The sequence below is a fragment of the Pinus tabuliformis genome, chromosome 5_2 (assembly GCF_031772625.1).
Source record: "Pinus tabuliformis cultivar Carrire ecotype Pingquan chromosome 5_2, CPIR1, whole genome shotgun sequence".
Taxonomy (NCBI): Eukaryota; Viridiplantae; Streptophyta; class Pinopsida; order Pinales; family Pinaceae; genus Pinus; species Pinus tabuliformis.
This window is the reverse complement of record NC_142306.1, coordinates 415,658,954-415,676,695: the sequence shown is the minus strand read 5'-3', so window position 1 is coordinate 415,676,695 and position 17,742 is coordinate 415,658,954. Positions and strand designations below refer to the sequence as shown.

The following is a 17,742-nucleotide window of genomic DNA, read 5'->3' as shown; positions in this document are numbered from 1 at the left end:
TGTCTGGATGCTAAAATGACTCGATCTGGTTGTGGAAACCAATTCCCATTAGTTTGGAGGAGCATTATTTTTCCATTATGGTTCTCATAGGAGAAAAAATTAATTAGTTATTTATGTGTTGTGTTAAAAATGAATTTTATATATAATTGTGTAAAATATGTTATGCACATCTTAACACGAAAGGAGCTTAGTGCGCAGTAAGGAGTTATTGGAATTTTAGTTCCTTTATTTTATGATCAGAGAGCTAGGTGATCTTTGGGTACTTTTAGAAGTACTTGTGTATATGTCTTTAGTAGGAGCTAAGACAGTGTGCATGTGGTGTAGTGATTTATCATTTTGATGCTTAGAGTGTTAATTCTCTCTAAGTACTTGTAAAAGTACTGAGATTTAAATATCACCTAACATTGCATAATTGATTGATAGTTAAAAATATTTCATTTGATTAAAAATGTTGTGACTAATGTGATTGAATCTATGAGTCATACATTGCAGGTTACTTACCATGGAGGGTTGATGGGAAGCACTATTGAAGTGCTTGCATAAAAGTGGCCATGACTTGTAAGAGTAATTGGTAAGTAACAATAAGTTGGTATAGAGATTTTGTTTTGTGCTATGGAAAGCAGAATTTTCTTACTTTTGCAGTTATAAATGCTTATGACTATAGACAAGCATTATTCCTTTTTTTAATTGGTATTCCTTAGAAATGGAATCCTTCATTTTGAAGGGAAATGATCTTGTTTTCAGTTGTTTGTATTTTTTATACAGAGTAGCAATTACGTCCCAGTGATAGATGAACACCGGGGATGGTGTCCTCTTTAAGGGGGGAGTATGTAATATCCCTATTCGGTGTACATTTTACATAGAATATTAATTAAAATTTAGTTATCCTTTATTACATGACAGTTGGATTAGAATTTAGTTAGGGTTCGGTTCTTGATAACTGTCATTTCCTTTTACTTACCGGTTGTGCGTTGTTTTCTGAATGGGATGGCGAGGCAAAGGGCATATGCCAGAGCTTATTTAAAATTTGGGTTCTACCACTATGTCTTCTTTCCATAACTAGTTTATTCTTTGGCTCATGGCCGATGGAGCCGCCATTTAAGAGCACAACAAAAGTAATTGCCAAGCGAAGGAATAACTAAATGCTCTGAAGGAGGCATATGTGGATTGGACGACATAGTGAATATACTGGCCTGCAAAACGTCGAAGCATCCAAATGCCCTTTGTTAAGACCAAACCATTTTCCAGTTCATGGGTATTGCGGTTAAGATAAGTATACCTGTTTTCCAGTTCATGGATATTGTGGTTAAGATAAGCATATATTTTATTTACATTTCGTTTCTTGACAAGAAAAGATACAATATGAATATTCTTGCACATATTTTATTACACATATTATATGTGAATTTTGTGTGTTAAAAACTAAGTAGATTTGTGATTTCTTGAAGTGGAGGATAACTGAAAATGATCTAGATTTTGTGGTTACACAATACTCACGTTAGTTTTCTTAGTAAAGAAAATATATTACTACATGTAGATAAAGATTGATTTATATATATATATAGATATATATATATAGTTAGTAAAGAAAATATATTACTGCATGTAGATAAAGATTGTTATTACTATATATAGAAAAAAGATTGTGATTATATATATATATATATATATATATATATATATATATATATATATAGATATGCAGCATTAAAAGATAAGTAATCTTTCTTGTCTTCATATAACATTGCATGTGCCTTTTATGTAAGAAAAGATAGGGTGCATGCTCTTTTCTTAAAAAGGAATTTCGTAGTCATTTTCCTTTTCCTAGAAGTGAATATAGATTAAAGAGGGTAATTTATGAAATATTCTCATGGGTAAGAGAGTTCTTTTGAAAAGGAATACTTAGTATGAGAAAATAGAATAACCTATGCATAGATGAAATGCACAGAGATAATATAAGTCATAGGAATCTTCTTTGGAAAGAATATGTTTTTTTTCTATACATGAAAGATAAATTAATTGTGTTAATTTGTTTGCAAGGTTTTGCAAAAATTACATGTATGAAGATATAACTATTGTGTTAGGTATTTTAAAGAGAAACATGGATTTGTAGAACTATTGTGTTAGATCTTTTAAAGAGAAATATGGAATGCATAAAAGGTTACCATTATTATTATCTTAGTTCTTATGCCCAAAAGAAAGGTTGATTATGACACTTTCTTGAAAACAAATGCATGAGAAATTTGTTATTATAATTTCTTGGGAACAATGCATAATAACTTTGTACATAAATGATAGAGAAACTATGTTGGATTCTTGAAAATAACTATGTGAAAGGAACGCATATGCACATACGCAGAAGCATAGAAACAATAGTTGATTACATGTATGACGATATAAATATTGCGTTAGATATTTTAATGAGAAACATGGATTTATAGAATTATTGTGTTAGATCTTTTAGAGAGAAATATTAATTTGTGAGCAAAAAAGTGTAAGTATTATGGAAATTAAAACAAGTAGTTACTTGGAATAAATTTACTAGCTTTCCTTTGTACAATATATATATCCATATGCAAGAAAATGACTAACACATTAGTTCTGGTTTAGAGCGATGCATATCTTTGTGCATACAATAGATTTTGTAAACAACTCTATCTTGGGAAAGATGTTTTTCAAAAAGGGACTTGTAATTGCTTGCACGATAATAGTGTCTATCATTTTATTCTTTCCTTATAAGAGACATGTATTTTTATGTATTATAATAATATCTATTGTATTGGAAATATTACTTAGTTACATGCACAAAAAATAAGCTAAGAGGTTAGCTCTCTTTGAATAAGTTTTTATCTAATTACATGCATGAAAAACAAAGATACGTTTTTAGTATCTTTCAACTGAAATGGATGGTTACAGTCGTTTCCTTTGGATATGAATGTGTGTTGGTGCGAGAATCATCATAGTAATGGGGTAATTATTTTGACATGCTTGATAATTATTTTTTTATACATGCATAATGTTGTAAGAATAAGAACGTTGTAATATTATATTTACACCTCATGTATGTACATGAATAGATGTTAAAAGATTTCTTTCAAAGAATTATTATTGATTGATTAATATTTTGTCTAATCATGTTACCAAAGATTGTTTCCGACATCAATGACAGGAAATGATGGTGATTTGTGCAAAAGACAAGTTATGTTCAACATTGTGACAAATAAGAACTAATTGTCTATGCTAATGAGTACAAGCTCTAGCATGGTCCATTGATGGAACAATCATGCCAAAAGCATATAAAGAGTGGTCATTTGTGGGTAAATGGTTTTCATGATCATTGTATTAGCTTTTAGCTGGGTATGTTGTATTTTAAATGATATTCCATTGTAATATTTTGTGACAATGGTTAAGGGATGGACTCCCTTATAGGCCATTGAGTGAGGGATGAACACCCTCACGAACGTTTAATAATTAAATTAAATGTTTGTTGATTTTCACCCTATGGGTTTTTTAGCCTATATCGGTGTTCAATGATGTGATTGTCTATTATGTCAGTTTGGTGATGTTGATTCCTTGCTTAATGTGATGTTGATAATGTCAAGTATGTGATTAATTAATGTGGTTAAAGGAATCATAAAATGGGTGCAATGTTACATCATACAGTTTATGTTAATTTACTACATCAGTGGTTGTTAATGGTTATGCAACTTATTATTCCTCTATTGAAAGTTATTTTATGCAATGATCAAGATTTTATCAAATGGTTAATGAGGAATCTCGATTAGTAATTTTGATGGTTACCAATGGGTAATTTATGTAAAAATTTTCTAACTCCCTTCATTTTCATGTGAGGCTATCGTGGTATGTTACAGTATCCAATGTTTAAATAGCATGAATTTATTTATTTATTTATTTATTTGTCTTTATTTAGTATTTTTTATTTATTTAATTATTTATTTTTCGTTTATTTTTATTTATTTATTTATTTTTCAAATATTCTCAGTTTTTTATTATTATAATAATTACCGAATAATATTAATGTTATACTAAAAAATATTAAATTTATTATTAATACTCATTTATATAAACATATATTCTTTAGTCTATAATTATATAATTTATTTTATTTTAATATGTTTAAAACAATAAAATTAAAAATTAATTAATTCAACAATTAATATCCTAAAGGCTAATTCTTAATAGCTAATTTATAATGGTTAACTCTGCTACTTAAACATTTGGATAGATTGTTTTTTCACTTTTGTCCTAAGGATAAACCACAATAGACGGATTAACATTATCATTATAGATCACAAAAGTCTAAGATCTAGCGATATTTAAATCAATCAATTTGTTCTATATGTATTAGTTTTTATTTAGAATTCTAGAATGAAAAAAAAAATGACTTTTTATGTTATTTGATAATTTTCTAAAATAATTGTTTTTTATATAAAATTTTAATAATATTCTTTTTAATGAGATTTTAATGTTTTATTATTTAATTTATTTTTTCTAAAATTAAAATAGATTTAATATTTAAAAGAACCATTAAAATATTAAAATTATATAAATTCAATAATACAAGGCCATTATAATTATAATTATAATTATAATTATATATATATATATAAACCATAATTCAAAAAGAAAAGAAAAGGCAACATATATTCTTATGAAAACCATGTAAATGAAAATAAATATAAATATATCTAATAAATTCATAAATTTTATATTTAATAAATAAATAAATTTTACTCAAAATTTAATTATACCAAACAAACCGTATGATTAGTGAATTCATAAATTTTATATAAAATAAATCAAAAAATTCTACCCAAAATTTAACTATGCCAAAAAAAACAGAATGAAATTTGGGATAAAGGTAACCAAAATAATCCCACCCAAAAAATATACAAAAGTGACCTTTTGGATGAATTCATAAATTTTATATAAAATAAATCAAAAATTTCTACCCAAAATTTAATTATACCAAAGAAACAGAATGAAATTTGGGATAAAGGCAACCAAAAAAATCCCACACAGAAAATATACAAAAGTGGCCTTTTAGATGAATCCATAAATTTTATATAAAATAAATCAAAAATTTCTTAAAAAAAACAAAAACAGAATAAAATTTGGGATAAAAGCAACCACAAAAATCCCACCCAAAAAATATACAAAAATGGTCTTTTGGATGAATTCATAAATTTTATATAAAATAAATCAAAAAATTCTACCCAAAATTTAATTATACCCCGAAAAAACAAAATGAAATTGAGATAAAAGCAACCAAAAAAAATTCCACCCAAAAATATACAAAAGTGGCCTTTTAAATGAATTCAAAAATTTTATATAAAATAAATCAAAAAATTCTACCCAAAATTTAATCATACCCAAAATTTAGGATAAAGTCAACCAAAATAATCCCACCCAGAAAAGAAAATATACCAAAGGGGAAAATATACCAAAGTGGCCACTTTTGAATGAATTCATAAATTTTATATAAAATAAATCAAAAAATTCTACCCAAAATTTAAGCATACCCAAAAATTTAGGATAAAGTCAACCAAAATAATCCCACCAGATAGTGAAAGGAAAATATACAAATGTGAAGCACGCGTGGCCCCATCGGTGGGATGGTTTGTTTCCTTCCTTCCACTTGTTCGGGACATGTTTATCTTGTAATGTGATTATCTATTTCCCCGTGAACTTAAAAACCTTGCAAATCCCTCGAAAGTCGAAAGAGTACGAAAAACGCAATCTGACCTGCTTTTTGTTCTTCATATATGCATTAAGTTGTAACCCGAAACGCACATCTGGCTCTGGATCGAAAAGAACCGACGGCCCCTTCGCAAAGGTTACTACATTGTTCTAGGCTTAGGCTGAGAGGCGATGGCCGCTATGGGGAGCTGGGCAATTTCCCGAGCGCAGAACTTGGCAGAGAGTGGAATCCAAACTGTTCCACCGGAGTACGTGAGAAAAGTGGAGAAGGCACTAGTTGTGGAGCAGGCCGATGATCCACGTTTCCTTGTTCCCATTATTGACCTACAGGGGTTCAGCAAGGATCAATATGACACTATTTCTGAACAAATTGCAGGGGCTGCACAGAATTGGGGTTTCTTCCAGATAATAAATCATGGAATCCCTGACTCCCTTATAGCTCGTGTGCAAGCAGCAAGCAAGGCCTTCTTCCAGCTTCCCGCTGAAGAGAAGGAAGCATACGCTAACGAAGCACAGAACCCAATCGGCTATGGCAGCAAACTCGGATATTCTGCAGATGGAGAGGTTAAGTTGGAATGGGGAGACTATTACTATAATGTTGTGCGGCCGCTAGATAGGAGAGACATGTCCAAATGGCCTATACAACTCTCTGATTTCACGTATATATATCTGCTCTTTTATTCCGAGTTTTCTGATACTGTATTTGTCTTTTGAAGAGGTTTGGGGTTACACTACCACTGGTTCTGATACTGTATTTGTCTTTTGAAAAGGTTTGGGGTTACACTACCACTGGTAAACTGTATTGGTATTTGTGTCAGTAAATTTTTCAAACGGGTAACTAGGATTCCCAGGTTGAAATTATGGATTCTATAAAGGTACCCTGATTCCGCCAACATTTCCTGAAGAAGAAAAAGCCTACCCTGTCTGATGAACTTTGTGGTTGCAGGGAAGCTATGGATGAATACAGCACAGAGTTGTCCAAGTTATTTGAATATTTGATGAAGGTATTGTCTCGTCATCTGGGTTTAGAGACTGAAAACTCTATAAACGAGAGCGTGGGAGGGGAGAGGAAGGAACTGCAAATAAGGATAAATTACTATCCACCGTGTCCTCAACCGGATCTGGTGGTGGGAGTGGCACCTCATTCTGATCCTGTCGCTATCACAATTCTCCTTCACGACCAAATCCCAGGGTTGCAAATTCGCAAAGATGGAGCCTGGATTGATGTCCAATTCGTTCCCGGTGCTCTGGTTGTCAATATCGGCGATCAAGTCGAGGTACGTCATTATTCATAGCAGTTCCCTGTAATGCTTATAACTTGTTAATCGTTGCAGATAATTAATGTCATTTACATTCAGTTGACATGTAGTTTCAGGGAATTTATAAGTGTAAATTTAAGAAGTGTTAGTTAGGTTAAAGTTTTAATTCAGATAATTACTCCCATTTTACATTCAGTTGACATGTAGTTTTAGGGAATTTATAGTGTAAGTTTAAATGTGTTAGTTATGTTAAACTTTTAATTGAGGGAGGGTGAGTTACAGATTTTTTGAGTTAATATTAGCATATTTATTTCCAGCTATTAGTTTTTTTAGGTTATTTTGTTTAGTTTTGTTTTAATGAGGTTATTTTTTGTCTTAAAAATTATAAAAATTTTGGTTGAAAATTTGCGAAGGATCTTTGTAAATTCAAGTTATAGTCATTACATTTCAAAATTTTAAATGTTTTAAAATTTTTTTGATGATGTTGAATCTATTTCCACCATTAAAAATATAATTCATACACTTTCTCTATAAAATAAACAACTGCTTTAATTTCACATTATATTGTTGTGTCTTTCGCTTTATCGGGGCGGTTCCTGGCCCTAGGCATTTGGATAGGTAGGTTTTCTCGCGGTTGGATGTGCTACGAGTGGATTGCTTCGGTTGTCAGTGAACCATTATGTTAGTGTGTCATTATGATTAAATATCAATTAAATTTAAATTTTATAAAAAAAATTGATTTGTTTTTGGGATTTTGATATATTTTAAGATTTAATCCGATGTGAAATTGCCATCCTACCATTGACTTATTTCGGGTTATTTTAATTGTAGTGAAATTTGAATTTAATTAAATTGCGAAGTTAAAGAGTATTTCAAAATCAGATGTATATGAATAAGGTCAATTTTTTGATTTCATTTCTGTGTTCGATCTCAAAATATTGAACCGATACTTTGCTGACCCTTATGTTGAACAGATATTGAGCAATGGGAAATACCGCAGCGTTGAGCACAGGAGCGTGGTGCACAAAGACCGCTCAAGGATGTCATGGGCTGTGTTTTGCACCCCGCCATGTGATGCGCTGATTTCACCCAGGAGAGAATTGATAGATGACCGTCATCCTCCATTGTACCAGCAGATTTCTTATGGGGAATATCTCATGAAATTTTTCAAAAAGGGACTGGATGGCAAGGGCCATGTTCATGGAGCCAAACAACAAAATCCATTGTCTTCTTCATTGCCACATGGGGCAATATTGCAATAATAAGTTATTGCAATAATATAACTTATTAGGTATAAATCTCTGGTTGTCCCTCTCTTCTTCTTCTGATTCTCACATAAAGCAATATTACAATATAACTTACTATGTATAAATCCTAGGTTGTCCCTCTCTTCACGAAGAATTATGCATACACATCTATCAGTAATAATTCAGTATGCACTGTGTTGCATACAATTTTGCACACATCTTTGTAATTCGGTAATAATTCACTATGCATTGAGCTGGATATAATTTTTAAATATTTTTATTTTAATATTCTGAATAAATAAATTAAAAAATATAAAAATATAATGAAAAGGGTGTTGTTTAAATATTATATGTTTTGGATTTTTTCATTAGAATTTCACTAAAATATTTTTAGTGAGACACTATTTTGTATTAGTTAAAATTGGTATATATATATATATATATATATATATAAATAAATATAAGTTTAACACTTTGTAAAACCCTAAATTACTCAAAATAAGAGAATTCATAATTTAAATTGGTAATTTCAACAAATCACGACTAGATTATGAGCAAATTAAACCAAAACATAAGAGATAGACTAAGACAATGAAATCATCATTTTGCATAAATTTAAATAACATATTAATTGAAATTACAAGTGGCTAATAAACATCCGTGACCCATTTTCTCACTGATTATGACAATGTTCTACCATCTTTGTGTTGGAGAATGTAATAATTTGTACAATATGTATTAAATATTAAATATTAAATATATATATATATATATATTATTTTTCTAGATAATCATGTTTTTCATGCTTTTAGGTTTTTAAGTCAAAAAAGTCAAAGTCCTATTTGGACCTATTGTAAAGAATAATGTCATGTTGTTGCTGTGTGTTTTTTTTTTAGATATGTAGTTTTGGGACAAAATCTCAATTAGTGGCAAGCCCTAGCTAATGGACATGTTTATTCCCACCGGTCAAAACTATATAAATAAAAAGAAGATGGAGCTTATTTGGACACACTCACTTGATGATTTGTGGTCTAAAATATCATAGAAAGCACAAAGAAGTGAAAATCTGAAAGAAAGAAGTTTTTCTTGAAGTAGGATTTGTGGAATATCTGCTTTGATACATCTATTGTTGTTGATATCTTGCTAATTGATCTGCTAGAAAGAAAGAAAGCATGATTTAACATCAAGAGATGGAAGTTTTCTATGGTTATGGGTCTTGGATATGTCATTTGATCTAATTCTATAAGAAGAGAATTTTATGGATTTTCCCTTTACATGGGTTTTGTTTTGGCTTAGAGCCTATATTTTATGTTCTATTGTCTTCTATGATCTTCATACTCTACTGTCTTCTATAATCTTCTTGTTTTATTGTAATTGCTTAACGAAAAAAGAAAAAATAATAATAAAATTACTAACAAACTCACAAGTAATTATCATGAAATGGAAATCTAATGATTGAATGAAAAGCCTCCCTATTTCCAATGTGGTATGAGAGTTAAAGTTATTTGCAGAAGGTTTGGAGATCACATTCTAACGCTTATTTCAATGGCTCACTTGCCTTTCTCTGTGGTTCTGTGACGACTGTGGCAGCTCACTACATTTCTGTAGTTCTCGTTCTCTGTGATAGTTCTACGGTATTAATTTACAAAGGATTGTTCTATGCACCAAAGGCTACAGTAGCCCAAACATCTTACCACGATCTGTTCTTCGTTGCTCACATATGACTCTAGCTTCTATACACTGTGCTCGCTCGTTAAGATCAATATCACAATGTGGTTCAATGCTTTTCTGTCGATCGTTTTAGAACCTCGCATGCGTCATCTTAATGGCTTGGGAATTATTGAGACTCGCATACCCCGACTGTGTGGTTCGGATCTATGTATGGCCCACTTCTTGTTGATTCGTATCTCTGTGGCATAATATACAATGGCTAGATTACATTGTAATAACCCACAAAAGCTTATTATAGACAAGTGGCATAGCATTTCTGTAAAAGGGCTTGGAACCTGACCACATATAAGCGAAGGCCGCGAATCTGTGACAGAGGCAACAATTTGATTCTAATGGAGGTTATGTTATAATATAACGTAGGCCGAAACAGTTGTGGTGGTAAGACGGTAAGTTCTAGATTAGCATGCACGACAATCTTAACACGTAAATTGCTTGGTCAACAATTGGACATGCCGACTGGTGCTTTGCTTTCTGGTCAAGTCATGTTCTAGTATGGTATTTAATTGACATTTAAACGAAATTGTTCACATTGATGGCATAGTGCTATGTCTGTTTCACAAACTCTGGTCGCACTATATTATATTGGAGGGTCTGCAACATCAAAAATATGTGTTGCAAGATGCAAAGCTCATACGAAAGAAAGAAAGCTCAAGGCCTGCATTACTATCTCTAAATCCCACATTGTTATGTGAAGACTAGAATTTTCAATGAGATTCACAATTCTGAGTGGTTGTCTGGCATCGCTACATATGCTTGATGGTGGTTCCATAAATATCCCCAGAAATGGCATCCTGAAGTGGCCTTGCTGAAAGGACAATAATATCTTTGGATGAGACAAAGTAAAAAAACCCTATGATGGATTGGGAAAGTAGACATAATATTATATATATATATATATATATATGGATGATAAATTGTACATTGAAGCCGATTCGTTTAAAGTAGACATAATATTATATATATATATAGATGATAAATTGTACATTGAAGCCGATTCGTTTAAAGGCCGATCGGTTTACCTTAAATTATGAGAAAGAAGTCAAGATCATCGCTAAATCTGAAAGTACTTTCCTCAGGCACAAATGGACCAAGGTTTTGAGCTTGACATAACTCATCTCTGCACTTAATACATAACAACTAATGGAACCTAAACAAAGCTAGCACGTTCAACGAATGCTCTCAAGAATAAAAGGTCGTAGTACTTGTGCTAAATATAAACCATTGCTGATAAAATGTTGACACTTGTTGAAGGACCATTGAAGAAGAGATAAGGTAAAGCTCAAAGAGGTATGTGTGATTTTTATGTGTTTACGGTAAAGGAGTATAATCTTATTTACAGAGGGAGAAACGAGAAATCTTCCTTTTTGGAGTTGAATAGTGGAACCCAGGGTTTCATGAAGAGGTCTGTTCAGTTCATAAAATAGGTACCTCTTTGCTCCTGATATTCAATGTTATTAAAGATCATAGTAAAAAAAACCTTTAGAACCTAATTTTAGCTCTGCTTCTCCTTTGATGACCAGTTTTTGCAAAGCCCACTAATGACGAGCTTCTCCAATGGCTAGGGACATATAAAGTTACAGATGATCACCTGTTATTTCATTCGTTCAATAGTGGGACCCATTTTTTTGGTGGAATTTCCGTAAGAGGGATGTCTAAGCCTGTGGATGACAAGGGTTGGGCTTCTGCTCTGTTTTGACTGCTTGATCCGCACGGGTGTTTGATGACTGACTCTGGCTTGAACCTATTGTGATGGGAGCACTAGCGTGTTGTGAGGTTGTTGGATTGGTGATTTGGTAGGGTTGTTCCTGGGAAACCTGATTGGCTACCACTATCTTGAGCAAAGGGCCTCCGGCCCCCATGGGGCATCTTCGGTTCAGAATCAGAAGCCACAGAATGAAAAACTAATCAAACCCTAGTTGCAGAGCAAATCTCATTCTGCAATACCTTTTTTTTTCTATTATATTTTACTTAACATCAGAGTTGAATTTTTATCTATAACCCACATTAATATATAGATAAATGTTACACCCATCACAAAACATAACCCCTCAGTCCATGCTTGTCCCATAGGAACCTTCCTTAAAAGAAAATATACATCACGAATAAAAGATTGTGGGAACATTGACCTGAATTACAGAGGGCACCGTGCAAAAACCAAAGCCTAAAAAACCTAAATACAGGACACGCTACAGGAATGTTCCTCGGCACATTCCAGTTAAATAAATGCTTCCTTGCTTGCTGTGACAATCGGCCTGCACCTTGAGTCCATGAACATGGCCCTTTCCATCTAATCCCTTTTTGAAAAATTTCATCCGATACCCTCCAAAAGAAACGCCCTAGTACAGTGGAGGATGATCTTCGTCTGTCAATTCTGTCCTGGGTGACACCACTATATTAGGCGCAGGGCTGCAAAGCATGGCCCATGACATTCTGGCGAGGTCTTTCTGCACCACGCTCCTGTGCTCAATGCTCTTGTATTTCCCATTGTTCAATATCTGTTCATCAACATACCAACTGTTATCAACCAAGAAGAAATAAAATGCCAATATGTTACCAGTATGATCTCTACATACCTCCAACTGATCACCGACGTTGACAACTAGAACGCGAGGAACGCATTGGACATCAAGCCACTCCCCATCTTTGCGAATTTGAAGCCCCGGGATTTGGTCGTGGAGGAGAATGGTAAGCGCGACAATATCAGAATGGGGTGCCACTCCCACAACCAGATCTGGTTGAGGACACGGTGGGTAGTAATTTATTACTATATGCAACTCCTTCCTCTCCTCTCCCACGCCCTCGTTCAGAGAATTTTCAGTCTCTAAACCAAGATCGCATGACAATACGGCCATCAGCCACTCAAATAGCTTCGACAACTCTCTTCTGTATTCATCCATAGCTTCTCTGCAACCACAAAATTTGTTTTCAGACATCACAGAATTAATAAAGTATACACAGACACAGAAAGTACATAACGATTACGTGAAATCAGAGACTTGTATGGGCCACTTTGTCATTTCTCTCGTGGAAAGAGGCCAAAGACCGTTATAATAAAAGTCTCGCCAGTCTGATTTATCCTCTCCATCTGAGTATCAAAGTTTGCTGCTATATCAGATGGGATTTTTTGGTTCGTTAGCGTAGGCTTCCTTTTCTTCAATCGGAAGTTGCAAGAAAGCCTTGCTGGTTGCTTGTACTCGAGCGATAAGAGAGTCCACGACGCCATGATTTATAATGAGGAAGAAACCCCACTTCTCTGCAGCTTCTGAAATTTGGGCAGTGATTGTGTGATTCTGATCATCATGTCCCGGCAGAAGGCTCAAACCCTGCAAATCGATAATGGGAACATGCAAGCCCTCCTGTACGAGTGCCTTGTCCACTTGCCGCACGAACTCCGGCGGAACCGTCTGGATTCCACTCTCCGCCAATGTCTGTACTCAGCTGATTGCCCGCTTCTCCAGCGCTGCCATTACCTTACTACTTCCAAGCATCTCTCGTATGATTGGGTAGCAGCATGAATGTACTTATGGCCAACGTGAGGGGCCCAGCCACCGCCTGAGATGAATTTATACTTAACAGGCCAGCGTCTCGTTTGCGATGACTTTTGGATGTAATAGGCCACAATTTCGCTCAAAAAATAAATGATTTTGATAAATTTGTCTTAAAATCAGTTAGTTTATATGGGTTTTGGGTGACCAAATAATTATGAGAAATTTGTTGAGCAGAGAGGTTTATTTTATAGACTAATATGATATATAAGTCTTTATCTCTATTATTAAAGTTAAAATTTTGCTCATATTAAAAAAAATAAAAATTAAAATAATCTCAAAATTGTTGGGGATTTTTCTGTCAAAATCCCAAAAACAACATAAACTGGACACAAAGACAATGCTCTCTTTTGCTCCAGGATCTCAGCACAGGGAAGGTTAAAAAAAAAAATCTGAGCAAATCGAGTTTCACACATGAAAACAAACTTTGCATTCATCAATAAAATAACTGTTGTTACAGACTTCTTCCTCTCTCAGAGGGATTACACAGGAACATTTGAGTTCAACACAAAAATTACTCTGTCTCAGCTTTTTAAATTAACACACTGCTGTGAAGAATTACATACATACTTTGATTTTTCTCACGCTACTGCGTTCTATTTTTACATCGCACTGTTGTGCATTACAATACTCATTTAGACTGCTGTGTATATTTTCATACGCGCTGCTGCGTTCTTCCTCTTCACTTCACACTGTTGTGCATTTTTTTTCTCAAAATTACATTGCCAACAAAAAAACATTATATATATATATATATGACAACAAGAAAAATTTACTTCACGTTTTTTTCACTTACCATGCTCCGTAAAGGAAATAATAAAAATTAAATGTTTTTTTCAGCTTTTACTTGTGGCCATACTCCCGGTGAAATAAAATTAAAAACTTCACCAAAACTTACCAACCCACAGTAAATTGCATTTACTATTTTACTGACATTTACTGGCGGTAAGTGAAACTTTTACTCCACGTCAAATTCACTGGCTGCTTGTACTTCAACCATTGACTTCATTTATATCGCATTGCAGAAATCACATTTGGCGGAACACAAAAGTGGAGCACACACACATTAGTGCGATCTGCGATATGCGATCGGATCGCATCGCACCATCTCAATCGCAAAAATCACAGCACATAAGGGAGGGTGACAGAGTGTGTTTGCAATTTGCGATTTGCGATAGATCGCATCGCAAATAAAATAAACCTGCAGTTGAAATTATATTTCAACACTCCCCTTTAATTTCAACTGTTGGGTTATCAATCATACCCAGACATTTCCTCAAATACTCAAAACTTTTCTGTCCCAAAGGCTTGGTCAAAATGTCAGCAACCTGTTCCTGAGTGCTGCAATGTTATAAAACAATTTCTTCATTGTTCACCAATTCTCTGATGTAATGGAACCTTGTATCAATGTGTTTCGTTCGTTTGTGAAACACAGAATTCTTGGACAGGGCAATAGCTGAGCTATTGTCACAAAAAATAACTGTTGCTTTTGCCTGCTCTTGGCCTAAGCTCCTCAACATTCTTCTCATCCAAACTGCTTGACATGTTGCTGCTATAGCTGCCACGTACTCTACTTCTGCTGTAGATAATGCCACGATTGACTGTTTCTTATAAGCCCATGAAATTGCTCCTGAACCCATGTGAAAGACATAACCGGATGTGCTTTTCCGATCATCCACACTTCGAGCCCAATCGCTATCGGTGTAGCCAACTAAATCTAAACTTTCTGAGAAGGTATATAAAATTTCAAATCTTTTTGTACCTTTGACATACCTCAAAATTCTTTTTGCTGCCTGCCAATGTGCCTCTTTTGGCCTCTCCATGAATCTGGAAATCAAACTAACAGCAAACATTATGTCAGGCCTAGTTGCAGTTAAATACATAAGGCTTCCAACTATGCTCTTATACAAACTAGGATCAAAATCCTTGCTGCTGTCCTCTTTGCTGAGTTTTAATCCCATTACTGTGGGAGTGATTGCTGCCTTGCACTCTTGCATATTAAACCTGCTCAACACTTCATTTACATATCTTGCTTGAGAGATAAAAATTCCATTTTCATTTTGATCTACTTCTATTCCTAAGAAGTATCTCAGCAAACCCATGTCAGTCATCTCAAATTCCTCTTTCATTACTGATTTGAAGTTTTCAATGAGGTAGTCATCATTACTTGTAAAAATTACATCATCAACATATAAGACAACAATTAAAATCTTACCATCCTTTTCTTTGACGTAGACAGTGGGTTCTCCCTCACATTTGTCAAATTCATTTTCCAGTAGATAGGAATCTATCCTACTGTACCATGCTCTTGGCGCTTGTTTCAGCCCATAGAGAGCTTTCTTCAATCTGCACACTTTGTGCTCTTGGCCTTTCTTCTCATAGCATAGAGGTTGCTCAATATAAACCTTTTCCTTTAACACTCCATTTAGGAATGCCAACTTCACATCCATTTGGTAGACTTTCCATTTGTTTTGTGCTGTTATGGACAACACTGCTCTCACGGTTTCCATTCTTGCAACCGGTGCGAAAGTCTCCTCATAATCTCTCCCATATTGCTGCTTGTATCCCTTGACAACCAGTCTTGCCTTGTGTCTTTCAATTTTGCCTTCAGCATTGCACTTGGTCTTATAGACCCATTTAACTCCAATGACTTCTTTACCTTTTGGTAGCTCAACCAAATCCCATGTCTTATTTCTTTCTATGGCTTTCATCTCCTCATCCATAGCTTCTATCCATTTCTTATCTTTAATAGCATCTTCGAAATGAATAGGGTCATCAACATGACAATATAATGCAAATATGGAATTCATTCCTTCGTTATAAATGTCACTCAAGTTTCTGAACTTCTTACCTCTTTCACTTGGTGTGCAAGTGCTTGAAGATGCACTTGAATTTCCTCCTTGTGGTGTGCTTGGAGAAGCACTCTCATTTCTCCTCAAAGGTGTTCCTTGATGTCCTTGTGTTGGCGCTGTTGTTTGGGGATGTATTTCTACCATCTCCTCATCATCTTCATCATGCGACAAACATTTTTTAACATTAACTGTTTTCTCTATGCTTCCATCCCAAGTTTCCTCCTCAATGAACTGAACATCTCTGCTCACAAAGAATTTCTTAGTGGATGGGATATACAACCTGTAAGCTTTGGATTCCTCACTGTATCCAATGAAGATACATTTCTCCCCTTTGCTGTCCAACTTCCTCCTTAACTGATCAGGAATGTGTGCATAGGCCACACATCCAAAAACTTTCATGTGGGTGAATCCTTGCTTTCTCCCACTCCATGCTTCTTCCGGCACTTTTTTCATCACAGCTTTTGTAGGACACCTATTCAAGATATATACTGCACAATTTACGGCTTCAACCCAATAATCATTTGGCAAATGCTTTGCCTTTAACATGCTCCTTGCCATGTCCATAATGGTCCTGTTCTTCCTTTCAGCAACTCCATTTTGCTGCAGAGTGTACCTAGCTGTAAATTGCTTGTGAATTCCATTTTCCCTGCAAAACCGTAGGAATTCCTTGGAGATATACTCACCTCCTCTGTCTGTTCTTAAAACTTTGATGCGCAACCCACTTTGATTTTCAACAAGTGCTTTGAAATTTCGGAATTTTTCAAACACTTCTGATTTGTTCTTCAAGAAATAAACCCAAGTCTTTCTTGTAAAATCATCAATGAATGTTAGAAAATATTCGCTGCCTGCTAAAGATGGGGTTTGCATTGGTCCACATAAATCTGAGTGGACAATCTCTAAGGGTGCTTTTGCCCTGATGCTTTTCCCTGAAGGAAAACTTTCTCTGTGTTGTTTTCCCAATATGCAACCTTCACAAAGGCTGTCCAGTTTCTCTATCAATGGTAATCCTCTTACCATCCCTTTTCTGCTCAACAAGTTAAGACCTCCAAAGTTGAGATGTCCAAATCTCAAGTGCCACAACGAGTTTTCATCCTTTGGCATACTTTGGAAAGCCTCCTGGGAAACTGCTGCAATTACTTCTTTGTTTTTCAAATCTGCTCTTATTCTGAGAGGGAACATTCTGTTCCTCGTCATCCTCACTTCAACAATACATCTTTTGCTGGGTGCAATATCCATGATGGTGCATACATCATTCTCAAAGAAAACATTGTAACCCTTTTGAACAAGTTGTCCAATACTTAAGAGGTTACATTTCATTCCAGGGACATAATAGACATCTGCTATGGTTTTCCTTTCACCTTTCTTTGTAAATATTTTAACTTCTCCT

The 17,742-nt window shown here is 34.3% G+C and overlaps 1 protein-coding gene and 1 pseudogene across 2 annotated transcripts; one reads left to right on the top strand and one right to left on the bottom strand.

The window, feature by feature from the left end:
- Window positions 1-5,718: 5,718 nt before the first annotated feature.
- On the top strand, window positions 5,719-8,487 carry LOC149159306 (anthocyanin synthase-like). The gene is made up of 3 exons (XM_089436451.1): window positions 5,719-6,380; window positions 6,668-6,998; window positions 7,955-8,487. Exons 1-3 carry the CDS (start codon window positions 5,893-5,895, stop codon window positions 8,240-8,242), a joined length of 1,107 nt encoding a protein of 368 aa, XP_089292577.1. The 5' UTR covers window positions 5,719-5,892; the 3' UTR covers window positions 8,243-8,487.
- A 2,519-nt stretch (window positions 8,488-11,006) lies between these two features.
- On the bottom strand, window positions 11,007-13,425 carry LOC149159305 (leucoanthocyanidin dioxygenase pseudogene; annotated as a pseudogene). Its single transcript, XR_016261263.1, has 3 exons — window positions 12,941-13,425; window positions 12,532-12,862; window positions 11,007-12,453 (listed from the first exon to the last, which is right to left on the bottom strand). The product of XR_016261263.1 is annotated as a leucoanthocyanidin dioxygenase pseudogene (transcript).
- Window positions 13,426-17,742: the final 4,317 nt, after the last annotated feature.

Excerpts from the sequence above, each read along its gene's own strand:
- LOC149159306 (XM_089436451.1), top strand. The coding sequence starts at position 5,893 with ATGGCCGCTATGGGGAGCTGGGCAATTTCCCGAGCGCAGAACTTGGCA. Across the intron at positions 6,381-6,667 it reads ATACAACTCTCTGATTTCAC|GGAAGCTATGGATGAATACA; the intron begins GTATATATATCT and ends TTGTGGTTGCAG. Across the intron at positions 6,999-7,954 it reads ATATCGGCGATCAAGTCGAG|ATATTGAGCAATGGGAAATA; the intron begins GTACGTCATTAT and ends TATGTTGAACAG.